The sequence below is a fragment of the Equus przewalskii genome, chromosome 4, assembly GCF_037783145.1.
Source record: "Equus przewalskii isolate Varuska chromosome 4, EquPr2, whole genome shotgun sequence".
In the NCBI taxonomy this organism is placed as follows: domain Eukaryota; kingdom Metazoa; phylum Chordata; class Mammalia; order Perissodactyla; family Equidae; genus Equus; species Equus przewalskii.
Genome location: NC_091834.1, coordinates 19,742,734 through 19,760,865, shown reverse-complemented (window position 1 = coordinate 19,760,865; position 18,132 = coordinate 19,742,734). Strand labels below are relative to the sequence as shown.

General features: G+C 35.8%; 1 protein-coding gene across 6 annotated transcripts in view; it reads right to left on the bottom strand.

The window, feature by feature from the left end:
- Nucleotides 1-1,444: 1,444 nt before the first annotated feature.
- Nucleotides 1,445-18,132, bottom strand: part of VWC2 (von Willebrand factor C domain containing 2) — a 119,911-nt gene continuing 103,223 nt past the window's right edge. For 4 of the 6 annotated variants that reach the window (XR_011538996.1, XM_070615570.1, XM_070615572.1 and 1 more), the window contains one exon: nucleotides 10,980-11,493. Coding sequence is in view for 3 of the 6 variants with exons in the window: in XM_070615570.1 (XP_070471671.1) it covers nucleotides 11,342-11,493 (152 nt within the window). In the remaining 3 variants the exon portion in view is untranslated. Of the gene's footprint in view, nucleotides 8,673-10,979; nucleotides 11,494-18,132 lie in introns of those variants that run through there. The other 2 variants (XR_011538995.1, XR_011538994.1) reach the window with 2 other exon arrangements.

Below are 18,132 nucleotides of genomic sequence, written 5' to 3'. Positions count from 1 at the left end.
AGTGTTGCTGTTTGGGAGCTCTTCATTGAATTGCTGTCCTCCATCAACGTTAGAAGATCATGAGCTATTATCTTTTCAACTATTGCTTCTACTCCCTCCTCCCCTTCCTCTCCTTTTACGACTTTAAATATTCACTGCATTCTTATTCTCTTATGCTTCCTTATGCATTTTATATCTGTGCTGCTTTTTTTTTCTGACTTTAAGGATGCAAGTTGCATATAGATACTTTTCTCAGTATAGAGAAATTCACCATAGATTCAGATTCTATTCAGAATAGAGAATTCACTATTCTCTCTTAAGCTGTGTCTAATATGTTGTTAAACTCATATATTTAAGTTATTATATTTTTCAGTTACAAAATTCTTATTTGTTTTCTTTCAATTTTGCTAGGTCAGTTTAGGTTTCTAATCCTCTACTGAAACTTTCAATTTTGTCCTACACCTCCTTGAGTACAGCACATTTATTTTCTGTTCTGGGTCTGATTATTCCATCACTTGAAGACACTGTGATTCTGTACCTGTTGTTCTGGGTTCCTGTTCCTTTGTGTTCGTGTTTTCTCACAGCCCTGTGTGCCTCTTTAGTTTTGATGATATGCTTTGTATTTGAAAACATTTGTAATCATAATTTAGGGCCAAAGACAGTTCTATCTATTTCCAGTGAGGAGGCTGGAGGCATTGGCCATCTTTGATCTCTTTAACCCAGTTTCAGTGGTTGAGATTTTCTGATAATCCAGTGATTCAAAGATGGGCTTCCATTTAGATAACACCAAGGCCACCATCCTTGGTGTACTCAGACTCCATATTTTGCCCCACTTGCCCCATGAGATGTCAAAAAGTGCTATTCAGTTTCTCAGCACACCGTTCCAAATAGGAAACATACTCGGGGCAAAAACACTCAGAATGCTAGGCAAAACTCTGAATTTGGGCTTTTCCAGCTCTTAGTCTGGTTGTGTTTTTCCCAGGTTTTTAGATCTCTAATTGCTTCAAGAAGAATTATATATTCTGTCCAGCTTATTTTTGTTGCCCTTGGCAGGAAGATTTTTCTAAATTGCCTAAACTGCCAATTCAGGAATGTGAAGTTCTTAGCTTTAAAAAGAAGATTTTTGGTTTTCATTTATTTTTAAAGAGGCCTTTCTCCATGCCATTGCAGACTAAACTCTAGTGAGAGTCCATAAAAAGAATCTGAATTTAAGGTACGTACTTACTGCTAGTCCATATTTCTAGTTATGTGGTTTAATGAGCATTACATTTACTTTTAGAAATGACAAAATAAAAATGTGTTGTCATCCCAGTCTGTACCATGGGACGTGATTATATCACAGATACTACTTCAGTGTAGTGTCTATTCTTCGCTTAAATAACAGAAGTGAAAGTCATAATATATATTTGAGTAAGCCTCAAGGATTATATTTAAATAACTCAAAATATTTGAAACATTTTGAGTATTTTTTAACGACATAGATTTTATTGTTCTCATTTAATCTACTTTAAAAAGCCGGAATATTTCAAAAGTATTCTCTTAAATATGACTCTATCTGGAAGTGCAAAACCCAGTCTAATAAATAGTTTATTTTATAAATCAGTTCAACACACATACCCATGCAACAACATGTAGAAATTGGACCTAATTATATACATTCAGCCCACATAAAATTAAGCTATTACAAAACATTTTTCTGGCAGATACTATAAGTAAATGGGATAAAAACTAAGATATATATAAATTATATGTTTTAAATGTAAACATATGAAAAGAACAGAACAGGAGAAAGATGAATTCTAAATTAAGACATTCACTTTTACTTAATTAGAATCTTCAAAATGTTTTAATTTCAATATTCTCATATTTCCAATGTATTAAGTAATAAACACTTTTCTGTGGACCTTGTGCTTTATATTGTCCATTCTAGTATGTGTGTCTTACAAATATTAACTAACTCAATTGTCTTAGGATTTGTACTACTATCCCCACTTTACTGATAAGTAATCTGAGTTAGAGAGGTAGGTAGCATGTACCTGATCAACATTCAGTAAGTGGTAGGACAGGGTTTAGAACCAGACTTCTGATGGCCAAAGCCTTTACTGCTCAGTTACAGAAAGCAAAGGGAATGCAAATATTTATTGAGGATGTTTATGATACAAATGTTAAAAGAATGCTTTGGCCTTTGTTTCTGGTGATTGTGATTCCATAGATATGGAGTAAGGGCCATTGCCAGGGATGGGAACCACTTGCCAATGCCTTCTAATTCCTGCCATTCTCTGCTGATACCAGATCCATCCCTCCAACCAGCATGTGCTAGCCCTTGCTTCCTAAAAAGCATCTTAGGCATTTCCTTTGGATCAATTTCCTCTCCTCTTTTTTCCCAGCTGGAATTCCCTTTAGTATCTTCAACACTATGCATAATATTCCATCTGTCAGATAAGCAGGAAAAATGGTGGTTGGAGATTTCTTCATTGTTACACTTGCAAGAAAAACTTGATGTGTGAAAAACTTGTACGGGACATGAACACTTACTGGGAGACTCACTTGCACTAAAGAACTTATAAAAATATATCATTGTTCTCACTCTATAGAAAACTGTCTGTATTTCAGAAATATAATAAATGCAATCTTTTAGTATCTATCCCTACAACAGTCTGTTAAAAATGAAAACAGAAGCTGTGGTTTTATACTCATCTGGTCCCTTGTAAAGCATCATATGTATTTGCAAATGATGCCATTTAAAATGAGTTTTCTCCCTCATTTCAAATACTGAGTCTTTGGAAAAAAATCACTTCAAATTATAAGTAGTAAATAATTAAATGCATATGTGTATATACACATGCTTATATTTATAGCTATGTACAAATAGTTACAGAATTTATGTAGCTGTGTTTACATAGACAAATTAGAATGGCGAAGTCTGCAGAATAGCATCTCTCAGTCTACTCCCATGTATATCTTACTGCTTATATCCACCTGTCTTTGATGTCTGACTTAAAAGGACTGTCTAGATCATGAAGCGTTGCTTCTTTTGTCTTTTGTTTGGTTGTTTTTAATCAGGTCCTCCTTATACTTAATTTACATTTCATATCATAGTGAATTTGGAGGGTAACTGTTTAACCATTTATGGATGCATGCATGTATAGAAAGAATGCTTCCAGCTGGAAAATTTAGATAATTCTGAGGACTAAAGTGAGGGAACATTATCTCACCCTTTGTTTTGTTATTTTCTCTTTTTTTCCTTAAGAGCTAATTATGCATTATAATTTTTTAGTTTTTAAGTCATACTTCTCAATGTTTTAAAGTTTTCTAATGCACCTTTTAAAATCTGTATTACTCTAAATTACAACACTGTTGCATTTTGGCTCTGTATTCAAATTAATCACTTTCATTCCCCCCCGATTATTATATAACATTATTTGTCCTTTGAATTGTAGGTATGCTGCTTACTGTACTAAAAAAGCCCATTATGTTTCTTTTAAAGATTTTTAGTTTTTGGCTTAAGTAGAGGACGCATTTTGATTCTCACTTCAGTGTTGCTATGTGTAAGATCTATATTTTTTATGATATCGATTGCCATAATTAATCTATAACCTACAAAAAGATAGATAGGAAATAATATTTTTATATCAAGCTTCTTTATTGCAATGATGCCTATTTTTAAATGGGAATGTTTTCTTCTAGAGAAAATAGCAAGGGAGGGCAGGAGCATTTGAATTGACCTGGCCACTCGTCTGCCAATTGCTGACTGGAGGGACCTTCTCACTCCTCCAACCACCTCCACCATCTCGCTGGGATTGTTTTGATTGGGGACGGACTTTGTTTTTCGGAAAAATAGTATGTGCTTTGAAATCACAGATTGAACATTATGTAATGTGCAGATTCCTTTAACACTTTATTTATAGTAAATTAAACTGAAGTTTCTGAGGCTTAAATGAAAACAATGTGTGGTGAGTATATTGCAGAGTATAACTAATCCAGGAAGGCACTTAATACTTTCTTAAAGTCATTGGTTCCATACAGTCTCAACTTCATAATTCAGTCTAGTTAGTGTATATCAAGAGGTAGCAGAATTTGTTTTAAATTATAAATTATGATACTGATGCAAGTTAATGACTTTAATGCAAAAGTTCAAAATGGCATGTGATACCATCCCTGTTTCTCTTGATGTAAGAACCTCTGTAGGTGTACAAGACCAGGAGCTCCATGGCCCAAGGGCCATATATTTCTTAGTCACCCAGGCCAAAAGTGTACTTGGCACATAGAACACACTCAATAAATATTTGTAGAATGATATCAGTGATAAATAAGGTCAGCAACTGCTCCACTGGAAGAATATTTGGTGCAGGCAGTGCTCTCCATTCCAGCCCTGACTGTGCAGCATGCAGGATAACGGAACCAGACAGACTTGGCTTCAGTTCTACCACTGCAAGTTGGACAAGTGACCTACCACATGTTAATTTCCTCATCTATACAGCAGAGTTAACAAAAGGAAGAAATCAAATGAAAGAATTTGAAATGCTTATTGTAGTGGTTGGCATATAATTGGCACGCAATACATGGCAGTTCTCTTCACTTGGCTTCAGGAGGACTGGGTCATAATATTTGGTCATCTTGTGTAAATTTCAGCGCTAGGACCATATGTAAACAAAGACATACAAAAACACTACTGATGCTTGAATACTATTTTAACAAGAAGTTGAGATACAGTTTGGTTAGGAGTCAGAAGATATGACGAACATTTAGACTAGGAAGGTCACAACATTTTTGTGAGGAGCTACCTTTTTTATTTTGACAAGTGTCAAAATCACCATAGTTGATTCAGGGAGATATTCATTCCCTATATTTGTGAGGAATAGAGTAGAAAAACATTTTGGAAATTCCTGTCTAATTTTTAGAGGTCCTTGCTCTAAAAGCGAACGATAAGACGTCAAACCCCAGGCTCTGGTGTAAAGCAGTTTGGTTCTTAAATCAACCCCATCATTCACTGGACTGAATCTGGAACCAGTTTCTGAACTTCCTGGAGCCTACATTTACTGTTATGCAAAAAAAGGGGATAATGTTACTCACTGCCTGGGGAAATTGTGAGGGTAAATGAGATAATAAATGAACCTAACATAATTCTTGGCTTGTAACACACATTTATTGTTTGCCTAATAGTGGATTTTTTAGAACTATGAAATACTTTGTTACATATAAAACATTAATAATTTCATAGAAAGACATTACTTATTGGATACTTTGCACTTTTTTTCATTTTAATTGTAAGAAATGCATGCTTAGGAAGGGAATAATCCCAAAAATCAAGCAGAAATAAAAATAGAATTGTATTCATTTGATAATGTAAATATAATAAAGAAAATGGGAAAATAATATTCTTATAAAATGTATTTTAAAACAATTCTGACTAAAATTTACATTCCAGGAATTTTTAAAAATGGAAAATTAACTATTAAATAAAATATTAAATATTAAATGAAATTGAGACATGTTTATATATCCTGAAAATTGAATTTAAAACTAAGGTGGCAATATTTACAATTCTTTTTAGTTATCAGACTGTGACGTCAATGTACTAAAATGACTTCAGGTGTATCCTTTGATTATTTTTGATAATTCCTATAAATTGCCTATGTAATGTGTAAGTCATAGATTTTATATACTTCTCTAAGCTCACCTGGAAGGAGTTTCTTGGGCTATAAAATGCCCATGTGTAAAGCATTTACAGCACATTTTCATTTACATTTTCTTAACGCTATTGAGACTTCTAGTGAGCACTCCCAGCGTGATTGTCAGTGTCACTTAATGTTCAGTGGACTTTATTCCTTTCAACATTGGGCGTTTGGACTTGATGTCTACATTTTTGTGTTAAGGTTAAAATAGCAGGGGCTTTGAAAAATTCAGACTGAAATTTGACACTGTGGTGAAATTTAAACGAGCAGCACTTTGTAACACTTTTCCAACAGGCTATGGAAATGGTTGTAGTTTTGCACAGATGACTCAGTTCATTGATTTATTACTTCATTAGATACCTATTGAGCTGTTTAATTGTGTTATTATGTTTAAAGTATGCAGAAATATTCAAAACTGTGAAAGAAAGTCTAAGATAAGCCATTTATATTCCAGAAGTTAGAAATAAGCAAGTAAATAAACACCAAAAGTGTAAACTTGACTTGTCTTATTATCCATAAGTACCAGTTTCTCCTCAGTATAAGAAGTTATTTTCAGCATCAGAAATTTTATACCAAAAGCCATTTGTTTCCTGACTTGCATCAGAAATGGTCAATGGCTGTTTAATGGCTCTTCACCCTCAACTCTGCAACAGTGGGGATTTGATATGTCCCAGGTTGCTGTGTCCTGGACGTGTGAGGTCTGCAAGACAACTGAGAAACTAAGAGACAAGAGGGCAGCTAGACAAGGGGATCTTAGAGTTGCTCGCAAGATGCGTATTGGCCTTAAACAAGGACAGTAAATAACTCTGAATTTCTATATTGAATACAATTCAGCAAGCCTTTAACATAAAGGTATTGGATGATATTCTGGGGACTGAATGTTCCACAGCCTGAATTTAAAAGATTTTAGAGTAAATAATTCAGGAAAAATAAAATTAACTATAATGAAAGCATAACAGGATTTCTAAATCATATGCTAAAATAAGATACCAAATGAATAGCACGTCAGGGGCATAGAAGGACAATCCAGTTAGGACTAAAGAAGCCTTCTCACAAGTAATGGCACTTGAGTTCTGTATTGAAAAATGTTTAATATCTCAAGATGCTGAAATGACAGGGAGTTGGAAAGTGGAGGCCATGTTCAGAGCATAGTCAGAGGCAGGCAGAGCCTAAGGATCTGACACCCCCCCCCCCCGCCGGGGGACTGGGTCAGGGTGTGGACTGTGACCTAAGTGTAAAGACGACAGTCTGCCATGCTGAGGAGTCTGGCTGTTATTCTGTGTGCAATTGGGAGAATTCAGTCAAAAACTAAAGCTGTGTTTCAAAAACTGAATTAGTAGACTGGGGAAGTTGCTTTGGAGTGAGGAGGACGAAACAGCTCTACTGTGGAACAGTAGGTGGCAGCTGGAATGCAAAACGTGTGAACTGTAAAAATGCTTTTAATCCAGAATAAGTGAATTGCTATCTCCAAATCTGATTATTCAGAAAAACTGACTGCATCAGGCATCCACAGATGCTAGGAGTAGGGAAAAAAGATTAGGTGGGCAGGTCTAGTAAAAACTTATGTTGAAAATTATATTGGCCAAAGAAGCCATAGCTGTTCCCAGTGTGCCTGTTGATTGGTACATCTGCTACTGCCCCATTGTGCTGACGGCGAGCCATCTAGAACACTTTTCCTTATTGCGTGGCATTGGAGCACACATCTGCCTTTTTAAAAATTAATAAAAATTAGACTTCATCTCTTGCCTATTAACGCAAATAGAGTAAATTGTTAATATTTGTTAAATTTGGCTTGTGTCTACTTTTGTTTTCTATATGTGTAAATAATCTATGTTTAAGATAATTGATATAGTTTTCAATAATGCTTGTTTGAAATAGTGTATATTTTTCATGTTTCAAATAATGGCTACATTAAAAACATATTTCGCTACTTAAAATCAAAATAAAAAAATAGAAAATATTTGAACTCTGAAATTTTTTGGACATTTTTAAACATTGTATACATAAAGCATTTACGTTGAGGGAGTGGAAAGGAGAGCTTCTTAAACAAATTCATGATGCTACAAATTTTAAAATGTATGAGGAGTCATCTCAACATGTTTTACTGCACAAAGGAAATGAAGAAATTGAAAGTATCAAAGAGTAAAAGGAAAATAATCAGGGGCCGGCCCATGGCATAGTGGCTAAGCTCCACTTCAGCAGCCTGGGTTTATGGGTTCAGATCCCAGGCATGGACCTACATCACTTGTCAGCCATGCTGTGGTGGTGAACCACATATAAAGTGGAGGAAGACTGGCACAGATGTTAGCTTAGTGCTAATCATCCTCAGCAAAAATAAAAAAAGGGGGGGAGGAATAATCAAATGTAAATTAGTTTCAAGGCATATAAACCCCCTGATGTCAAGGATAGTCTCACATCCCCATCTGTAGAGGCACAGCACTAGAGCAGGCCCTGGCACATGGCTAGGAAGCGTCTAATGTCTGTTGCATGCAGGACTGAAATACAAGTTTTGGAAATTACCCAAAACTTCTGTGAAATGTAAAAGTACTGATGGATTGTAAAAGTACTGATGGATTCATCCAACAAGGAAATATCCTATGACTGAAAGAATGACTCTAACTTGAAAATCAAAAATGTCAGATTAGATAATTTCCAGAACCACTCTATTGCTTGTATAAGTAGCTTCATATTTTCAGATATAAATATCGGTTGAATAAGTTGAAGTAAATTCATGTAATACATTTGTAAGCATGATTTCCTTTTTTAACCTGAATAAATCATTTGACAATAATTATTAGGTACTTATGGAGCAGGCCTATTTGAATTTTAATGATTCTGGCGCTCCAACAACTCCTTTCTTGAACTTTGAGGCTCTGTGTTGAGTACCATGTCCAAACCACAATGTTTTGGAATCAGTCAACCTGGACTCATACTCTCCTCTCTTTGTAAGGTAGTTATTGAGGTGGTCACACTTATCGAACAGGACAGTTTCATTGTTAGTAATCTCAGCAAAGTGTTCTATGGGAAAAGAAAAGAGTAAAATAACAGTTCAACCTGATAGCTTCATAGATGTGCAAGTCTAAATCAACAGCAAGCCAGAAATAACCTAAGAACAACAAGTTTCTCTTGGACAAAAATGTAAATAATATCATTATATATTAAGGATAAGAAGTATCATTAGTCCAGATTCTGCCATTTCTTTAGTTTACGTATTGTTCTTATGTGTTCTTATGTTCGTATGTATTATTATGTGTTCTTATGTTCTTATCAATCTTATTGATGGATAAAGGCAGAAATATTCTCTAATATGCATGGATCAGATCAGAAGGATTTGCAGTGGCTTCTTTTATTCTTTTATTATTTATTTATGTAGAAAGAGGAATGAGGGGTTGAAACCAGAGAGGGAGAGGAAAGTTACTGTAGTGTGATAACAGCCATGAGCTCCAGTTCTCAGGAGTGTGCCTGGGACGAGGTGGCTCACGCTAGATTAGACCCAGTGAAAGTCAATTTCTCAAGATGATTTCATGCTCACTCTATATGCAGCCAAATACCAGGTTTTCTGAAATTCTCACAGTGTTTAGGGTGCCATTGCCGTAATTTCAGAGCTCACTGCCCATCCTGTGGGGATTACGTCACTGAGAGAAGCAGGGAGACTTTGGGCCTCAATGACTGAGTCTCTTGGACTGCAGCATTCCTGGTGGGGAGAGGAGAGGCTGCTGGTATGCTGTGAGAGATCGAGAATGCCTACCTCCCCATGGGGGCTAGGACCATTTCTTGACAAAATCATAACTTTATATAACCTTGTCTCAAAAAAATCTACCCTTGGATAATGTAGAGATGGCTGATATCTAGCAGCCTTTAATACCAAAAGGTAAGTTTCAGAAAACTGATCACACCTGAGAGCAACTGGTTCATTCTTCCCCTGAGTATTTTCATGCAAATTTGTGTGTGTGGAGCACATTTTGGCCAAAGACGTTCTTGATAAGCAAGGTAAAAGTTAAACCTAAGCATATGTAAATTTCTTAGAAATTCACTTTGTGGTGGCTCTACATTTATTAAGGTCCATAGTGGTTCAACTTTTCAGTGATGACAAATATATCAATTTTTCTTGACTATTATTCAACCTTTAATGATTGACTGATATATGCTGAATGATTTTGTTTTGTACTCTCTGCTGTTTAGGAGGCCTGTCTAACCTCCTCTTGCTGACCTCTAGTTGAGTCCTACCACAATGCACTGTAATGTCTTATTTGTGTTATGCCAGAGGCCAGAGGCCAAATTCCATGAAGGCAAGAAACCATGCTTTATTCCCTTTCTTGTCTTCAAATAATTTATACTCAATAGGTGCTTAATTCCAAATTTTGGAATCAATAAATGTATAGGAAAAAAACTTTAAAGCCTTCAAATAGTGACTATAGTTCTGCTTTTTTACACCCTACACCTAGTAAGACTCTACCTTTCTCATTAATGTGCCAAGTGTTGATTGATTGATAAAGGCAGAAATATTCTCTAATATGCATGGATCAGATCAGAAGGATTTGCAGTGGCTTCTTTTATTCTCTGTCCAAATGGAGTCAGTTTAGAATTATATGTAACTACAGAAAAGTTGCAGAGTGCACCTGGCCTTCAGCATTGTGTGTGTTAACATATTGGACAGAACTGCTTCCTCACTCTGCGCTTGGAGGATGACTAACACAGGGTTATCGCTCAGGATTTGACTGTGGCCAGTTACGGGGACAGATGATCATTCTGATGAGAAACATGAGTCCATGAAATGCAGAGCTGGGATATCTGGAGCGTATTTAGATTGCAGGTGTTCAGGAGTTCAATTTTCCTTAACTTTTCTCCAGAGAATCAAGGGATTCCTTGTTTTTCTGCCTGATGGAACAATAATGCAAATTGTCCAGCCTACCTCGTTCCTCAGTTTAGGGAATGATTTAAAATCATGCTTGCAAGAGAAAGTAATGTAAGTGAAAATGAAATATATGTATGCATCCATCTATGGCCTACAACATCGAGTTTGAATGCACAGAAAAGGTGTATGTTAGCTATCTTTGTGCCTGCATTTCCCAAATGACTAAGAATGGAGATGATAAAAGCAGTAAGTTTTAAAAAGGAAATATTGTATTTATGTCAACTAGACTGGATCTTCAAAGGATGGCCAGTAGATATAGCTCTGTAATGAAATAGAATTTGGGCAGGATTTCAGTAGAAATCAATCCCATTATCTAATAATCCATTATTCTAAGATGTGAAGGAGAATCAGTAACTACAATCTCATGTGATGGAATCCGAACTGAAAAAGATATGCAGGTACACAGTGAGGATGGTTGACAACACAGCATTTTTAATCTGTATCTATAGAAAACATTTATATAAGCTCTCTAATAGAGGGATTATAGAAATACATTTAATATATAATAGTGTACTTTAGTGTACTTACTGTGAAAATAGCACATTTATTTAGAGAGGGATTTTATGCCCAAAGTTCTTGTTGATATTTTGAAATATATCCATTTCCTTCTCTTGCAGTAATTGTTACCAAGAAAAGCAAAAGTACCAACAATTTTCCATTATTCCTCATCAAAAGTCTTCTCCTTTTGATTGATATTTCCCAGAGTCATCTAGAATGTTCACATCAGTAAAATATTCTAGAAAAATGTCAGAGTTTTTGTATGGTCCAGTTTCTACATTTGCCTGCATTCATGTCTTGTGCACATGGCCTGTCGTTCGATCCTCCACGTGCCTTCCTCATAAGTACAGTGACATATGGTACATTCGTCAGTCTTCACTTCTCTCCCAGCTGGGATGACAGCAGTTTCTGCAAAGCAGTTTGGACCTGAAATGCAGAAAAATGTTTTATATCGTGTGTGTATAAATACATAATATAGTTAATTAGGCAGTTAGCTTTACAGTACATGTTTTATTCACTTTTTTAATGAAAAACAGTGGATGTTCTAATTTCAGTAACATGGAGTACTCCAACTTCTTTTCTGAAATGAAATTAATATTATTTAAAATTTTTGAGAGTGATGATACTGTGATTTTCACTAACAGATTATCCCATTTTGGGCCCTTACACATAGGCCAAATCTATCATCATTTGATTTAATTAATTTTAAGTAATCATAGAAAAAACATAATTAACCGTGACTTTCACAGAATCAGTCTTATTCTTATGGTACTTTTAGAAGAGAAAGCTTAAACAAGCAAACTGGTTGAAATAAATCCGGTGTAACTTCCACACCTCTTGGAGTAGCTTTTCAAAAGTCAGCATACAAAGCAATCACCTGCAGGGCTCCTGAAACACTGGTTGCTAGTCCCCAGAGCTTCTGACTCACAGGTCTGGGATGGGCCAGAGAATCTGCTGTGGTAACAAGTTCCCTTAATGCTGATGCTGCTGGTCTGGGAGCCACACTTTGAGAAGCACCTTCTTAGCAAGTACCAGGGTTATATCTTCAACAGTCTTCCATGAGACCTTCCCTGAGATTCTCAATCAACATCAACTATGAGCTTCTCAACCCACAAAGGTGCCACATCCTCATTTTACTTACAAGGTAAAGTCAAGGACATGAAAAAATGAGTACCAGAAAGATTTCCACTATGAGTTGAAACAAACAGTTTTATGTTATGGTTCACACACCTGATTCAGATATGAACAACTGCTCTGCCTCCACACCTCTCTCTAAAATAGAAACATCAGTAATTACCGGGGCCTAAATAAAGGCGCCAATTTTGAACTTCAACAGTGTGCTCAAATTCTCATCTCCCCTCCTTTGCTTCTAAAGTCTCTGATGATGTGCTCACTACCAAAATATGATTAATTATAAGGCATGAAGTCACATGAGAAATGAAAAACATGGGTCTACAAAATTTTTGAAAATGCACTGATCCAACCAAGTCCCAGGATAAAAACTGGCCTTTATATAATTCTAAGGCAGAATAATTCTAAGCAGAGTAACTCATGCTTTTGCGGCTGCTGCTTTTCATATTATTAGCCAAACGGGCTCCTGAATGTGTCACTCTGGAAACTGTAGCCAGGTGTCCCCAGCCCCTTCTCCCTCTAGGAACTCTGCTTTCTCCCGCCCCGTGACTCAGACACAGCCCTGGGATTCTTCCCTTGACTTCTACCTTTCTCCCTTGGAGATCTTGATGTGTTAACAATCATTCGTCTGGGAATGAGACCCAAATTTCAATTCCAATCTTATTTTCTCTCTAGTGCTAGTCCTGTATTTCCGGAGGGCAGCTGTCTGCATGCATCGCCTGCTGACACTGTCAGAGCTTCCACGCCTGGGACCAGTGCCTCTTCTGTCTGAGGTGTTGAGCTTTATTGGTAGTAAAGTCACTCTCCCCCATGAGCTCTGGTGCATTACAATACTCTAAATCCAGACCCTCCCCATCCAGTAGGCCAACAGGATGTCCTCTGTCTCCACCTACTGCCACACAGCCGGCCCTGGGCTGCCTTCTGCACTCCTGGCTAGGACTGTTTCCTCACCTCTGAGGTCAGAGCCCCACAGCGCAGCCATGGCTGCTTGAGGCAGGCTCCACTTTGTAAACGCTGGTCCCACTTGGCTCCTGAGATGCCTGGGAATTTTACATTGGATGCTAGCTTTCTTTTGCATGCTTTTTTCTTTGTTTTTGTTTGTCTCTTTTGAGGACACAATCTCCTCCTAATTCGCCCTACTATCTATCAGTGTGTTTTACACATAGAGGGCTCATTACAACTGCCCAGAAAACCTGTACCCTAGATTTAGGTAAGTATAATACTTACAGGTTGAGTCTCCAGAAAAATCTGGACTAAAAATCTGGTACCACCACTTAATAGTTATGTGATCTTGGACTAAGTAATATCATTGTTTTGAGGCTTAATGGCCTCAACTGCAGAATGGGAATATAATACCTCACAGGGTCTCCTAAGGACTAAATTAGGTGATGCAATGCTCGTGCCATTAAGTTATTCAACAAATGCCCCCAATTCTTCTTGCCTGAATCAATCTTTCTATGTCAGTGCAATAGTCATTTCTGATGAGTTTTTATTATTATTGATTATTTTTTATATCACTGTAGGACTTCGGGTCTTTCTTTTTCATGCCTCACAACCATTGGAGTCTTTATTCTTTTTGATATTCAAATTGTCCCAAATTCGGCTAGTGGGAGACCTGAAATGCAAGCTGCTCTTGTGTCCTTTTGACACACTCTTTTAGTCACTAATAGCTTCTTTCATTTCTGAACCAATAAGATATCTGCAGCTCACCTTGCCCACATCTGAAATTAACCTTTTTTCCAAGGGGCCCTGATTCTTTTTGCTGGAGAATGACATTTAGGATCCAAAACCTGGACATTGTGTGCGCTCATTATTACTGGGGTGTTACTGCTTCTAGGCCCTCTCAGTGGGCACATAGGAACACACACACACACAATTTTTTAAATTGTGAGTTCACATTATTATAATTGAAAAATTTTCTTCTTAAGATCTTTGTATATCTTCTCCTTTATAATGAAACACTTCAAATTTAACATATTTTATTATTTGATTGATCCTATTAATTTTTTTCTTGACTACTTAGATTTTATATTATATATCTCCTTTTACGCTAGGACTCTTGTTTATTAAAATCATTAACATATTCACCTATTTTCTTTCTCTTCAGTTACATAAAGGAGTTTTAAACTTATAACACAAATGTTATTCTGAATAAATAATTAATTATTTTTTCAGAGCCGGCCCAGTGGCGTAGCAGTTAAGTTCGCACGTTCCGCTTCAGTGGCCTGGGATTCACCAGTTTGGATCCTGGGTGCGGACACGGCAGTGCTTGTCAAGCCATGCTGTGGCAGGAGTCCCACATAAAATACAGGAAGATGGGCATGGATGTTAGCTCAGGGCCAATCTTCCTCAGCAAAAAGAGGAGGATTGGCAGCAGATGTTACCTCAGGGCTAATCTTCCTCAAAAAAAGAACCGAGAAAAAATAATTTTTTCTTGCAGTTCTTATAGTCAGTGTATTTTGTTCAAGAGTCACTTACCTCTTTTCTCTGTGTGGTCATATTATCAGTGACATATAGAGTGAAGTTCATTTGTTTCAACTTATTCTCTCCACTCTATTCCTACTCTACCACCTTCAGCTGTTATAGTAATCATTTTCAATAATCCTGATTTATGAGCACATTATTATTTCCTCACCTTTCTTTCACAAAAGGTAGGTAGCATACTACCTAACTCCATGTACTTTGCTTTTTTCACTCAAAAATATGTCCCAGCTGATCACTCCATGTCAGGACACGGAGAAGGTCCTTGTTCCTTATGGCTCCATTGTGAGCATGCACCATTGTGTATTCACACATATGTGATCAACAGATGGGTATCTTGAAACTTGTCCCCCCTGTGTATATGAAATGTATAAATTCTTAGTGCATTTTTTATTGTCTGCATTAGCAAGGAAGACATATAATAATATATATAGCCTCTTTTCATAGCTTCACAGTTCATTTCTTTTTAGCACTAAATAACAGTCCATTGTCTGGGCGTACCACAGTTTATTTATCTATTCACCTACTGAAGAACATCTTGGTTGCTTCCAAGTTTTCGCAATTGTTAATGAAGACACTATAAACATCCATGTGCAAGCTTTTGTGTAGACATAAGTTTTCAACTCATTTGGGTAAATACCACAGAGTGTGATTGCTGGATTTTAAGGTAAGAGTATGTTTAGTTTTGTTAAGAAACTGCCAAACTATCTTTCAAGGTGGCTGTACCGTTTTGCATTCCCACCAGCAACGAACTAGAGTCCCTGTTGTTCCACATCTCACTAGCATGTGGTGTTTCCAGTGTTCCAAATTTTGGCCATTGTGATAGGTGTGTAATAGTATCTCATTTTAACTTCCATTTCTCTAATGACGTATGATATAGAGCTTCTTTTCATACGCCTATTTGCCATCTGTGTATCTTCTTTGGTAAGAAGTCTTTTAAGGTCTATCCTATTTTTAAATTGAGCTATTCATTTTCTTATTGTTAGGTGTTAAGAGTTCTTTGTAGATTTTGGATAACAGTCCTTTATCAGATTTCTCTTTTGCAAATATTTTCTCTCAGTCCGTGTCTTCTCTTCTTTTCTCTTGACATTGTCTTTTGCAGAGTAGAAGTTTTTAATTTTAATGAAGTCCAGCTTATCAGTTATTTCTTTCATGGATTGTGCCTTTCTTTGGTGTTGTACTAAGAAGTAACTTCCATACCCAAGGTCATTAGGTTTTCTCCTATTTTATTTTCTAAGAGTTTTATAGTTTTCCATTTTATATTTAGGTCTACAGTCCATTTGGGGTTAATTTTTGTGACAAGTGTAAGGTCTGTGTCTAGATTCATTTCTTTCCATGAATAGGTCCAGTTGTTCTACCACAATTTGTTGAAAAGATTATCCTTTCCTCATTGTATTATCCTTACTTCTTTGTCAAAGATCAGTTCACTGTGTTTACGTGGGTTTATTTCTGGACTCTCAATTCTGTTCATTGATCTATTTGTCTATTATTTTGCCAATACTACACTGTCATTTCATCTAAATTATCAAATTTGTGGGCACAGAATTATTAATAGTATTCCTTTATTATATTTTTAATGCCCATGGGATCTGTAGTGATGTCCCCTATTTCACTTATGATGTTAATAACCTGTCCCCTCTCTTTTTCATAGCCTGACTAAATCAGTTTTATTGATTTATTTTTCAAAGAACCAACTTGGTTTCTTTGATTTTCTCTATTGATTTCCTCTTTTCAATTTCATTGATTTATGCTCTCATTTTTACTATTATTTTTTCTTCTTTTAGTTTGGATTTAATTTGCTCTTCTTTTTCTAGTTTCTTAAGGTAGAAACTTAATTTCAGATCTTTCTTCTTTTCTAATACATGCATTCAATGATATAAATATCCCTCTAAGCACTGCTTTTGCTACATCCCACAAATTTGGATAAGTTGTATGTTCATTTTAATTTAGTTCAAGATATTTTTAAATTTTTCTTGAGAATTATTTTTTGACCCATGTATTATTTAGAAGTAATCTGTTTAATCTCCAGATACTTTGGGATTTTACAGGTATCTTTCTGTTTTTGATTTCTAGTTTAATTCCATCATGGTCTGACAGCAGATGTTGTATAATTTCTATTCTTTTAAATCTGTTATGGTGTGTTGTATGGCCAAGGATGTGGTCTTTCTTGGTGAATGTTCCATGTGAACTTGAAAAGAATGTGTGTTCTGCTGTTGTTTGATAAAGTAATCAATAAATTTCAGTTATAGCCAGTTGATTGATGGTATTGTTGAGTTCAACTATGTCCTTACTGATTTTCTGCCTTCTGGATTTGTCCATTTCTGATACAAGGCATTGAAGTTCCCAAATATAATAATGGATTCATCTATTTCTTCTCACAATTCTATCATTTTTTGCCTTGTGTATTTTAACATTCTGCTGTTAGGTGAATACAAGTTGAGGATTGTTATGGCTTCTCAGAGAATTGACCTCTTAATCATTATATAATTCCCTTCTTTATCTTTCCTTGCTTTGAAGTACACTTTGTTTGAAATTAGTATAGCTACTTCTGCTTTATTTTTATTGTGTTAGCATGGATATTTTTCTGTATCCATTTACTTTTTGCTCTATATGTGTCTTTATATTTAAACTGAGTTTCTTGTAGATAATGTACAGTTGGATTTGAATTTTGACCCACTCAATCTCTTTTATGCCATTAACATTTAAACCAATTATTGATATAGTTGGATTATACTATCTACCATATTTGTTACTGTTGTCTATTTTTTGCCTTTGTTCTTTGTTCCTATTTTTGTCTTCCATTGTTTTTCTGCCTTTTGTGGATTTAAAGAACATTTTATATGATCCCATTTTCTGTCCTTTCTTAACACATGTTATACTTCCTTTTTTTTACATTTTTCAGTGTTTATCCTAGAATTTACAATATACATTTACAACTAATCCAAGTCCATTTTCAAATAAGTGTTCTGCTTCAAGAGTAATGAATAAAAAATAGTAACAAATAAGCCTAATCCCTCCCTCCCATCCCTTGGATCACTACTGTTATTCATTTCACTTATTCATAAGCATAAACAACGATATCTATCTATGAGCATACATCATCAAATACACTGCTTCTAGTATTATTTTGAGTAAACTATTATCTGCTGGAACAATTAAGAATAAGAAGAATAAACACTTTTATTTTACCTTCACATTCCTTCTTCATGCTCTTCCTTCAGGTAAACCCAAGTTTCTGACCTATATCATTTTCCTTCTCTCTAAAAAATTTCTTAAACATTTCTTGCAAGGGAGGTCTACTGGCAGCAAATTCCCTCAATTTTTGTTTGTCTGAGTAAGTCTTTATTTGTTCTTCACTTTTGAAGGATAATTTTGCAGGGTATAGAATTGTAGCACGGTTGTTTTTTCTCCAACATTAAATATTTCACTCCTTTCTTATTGCATGGTTTCTGA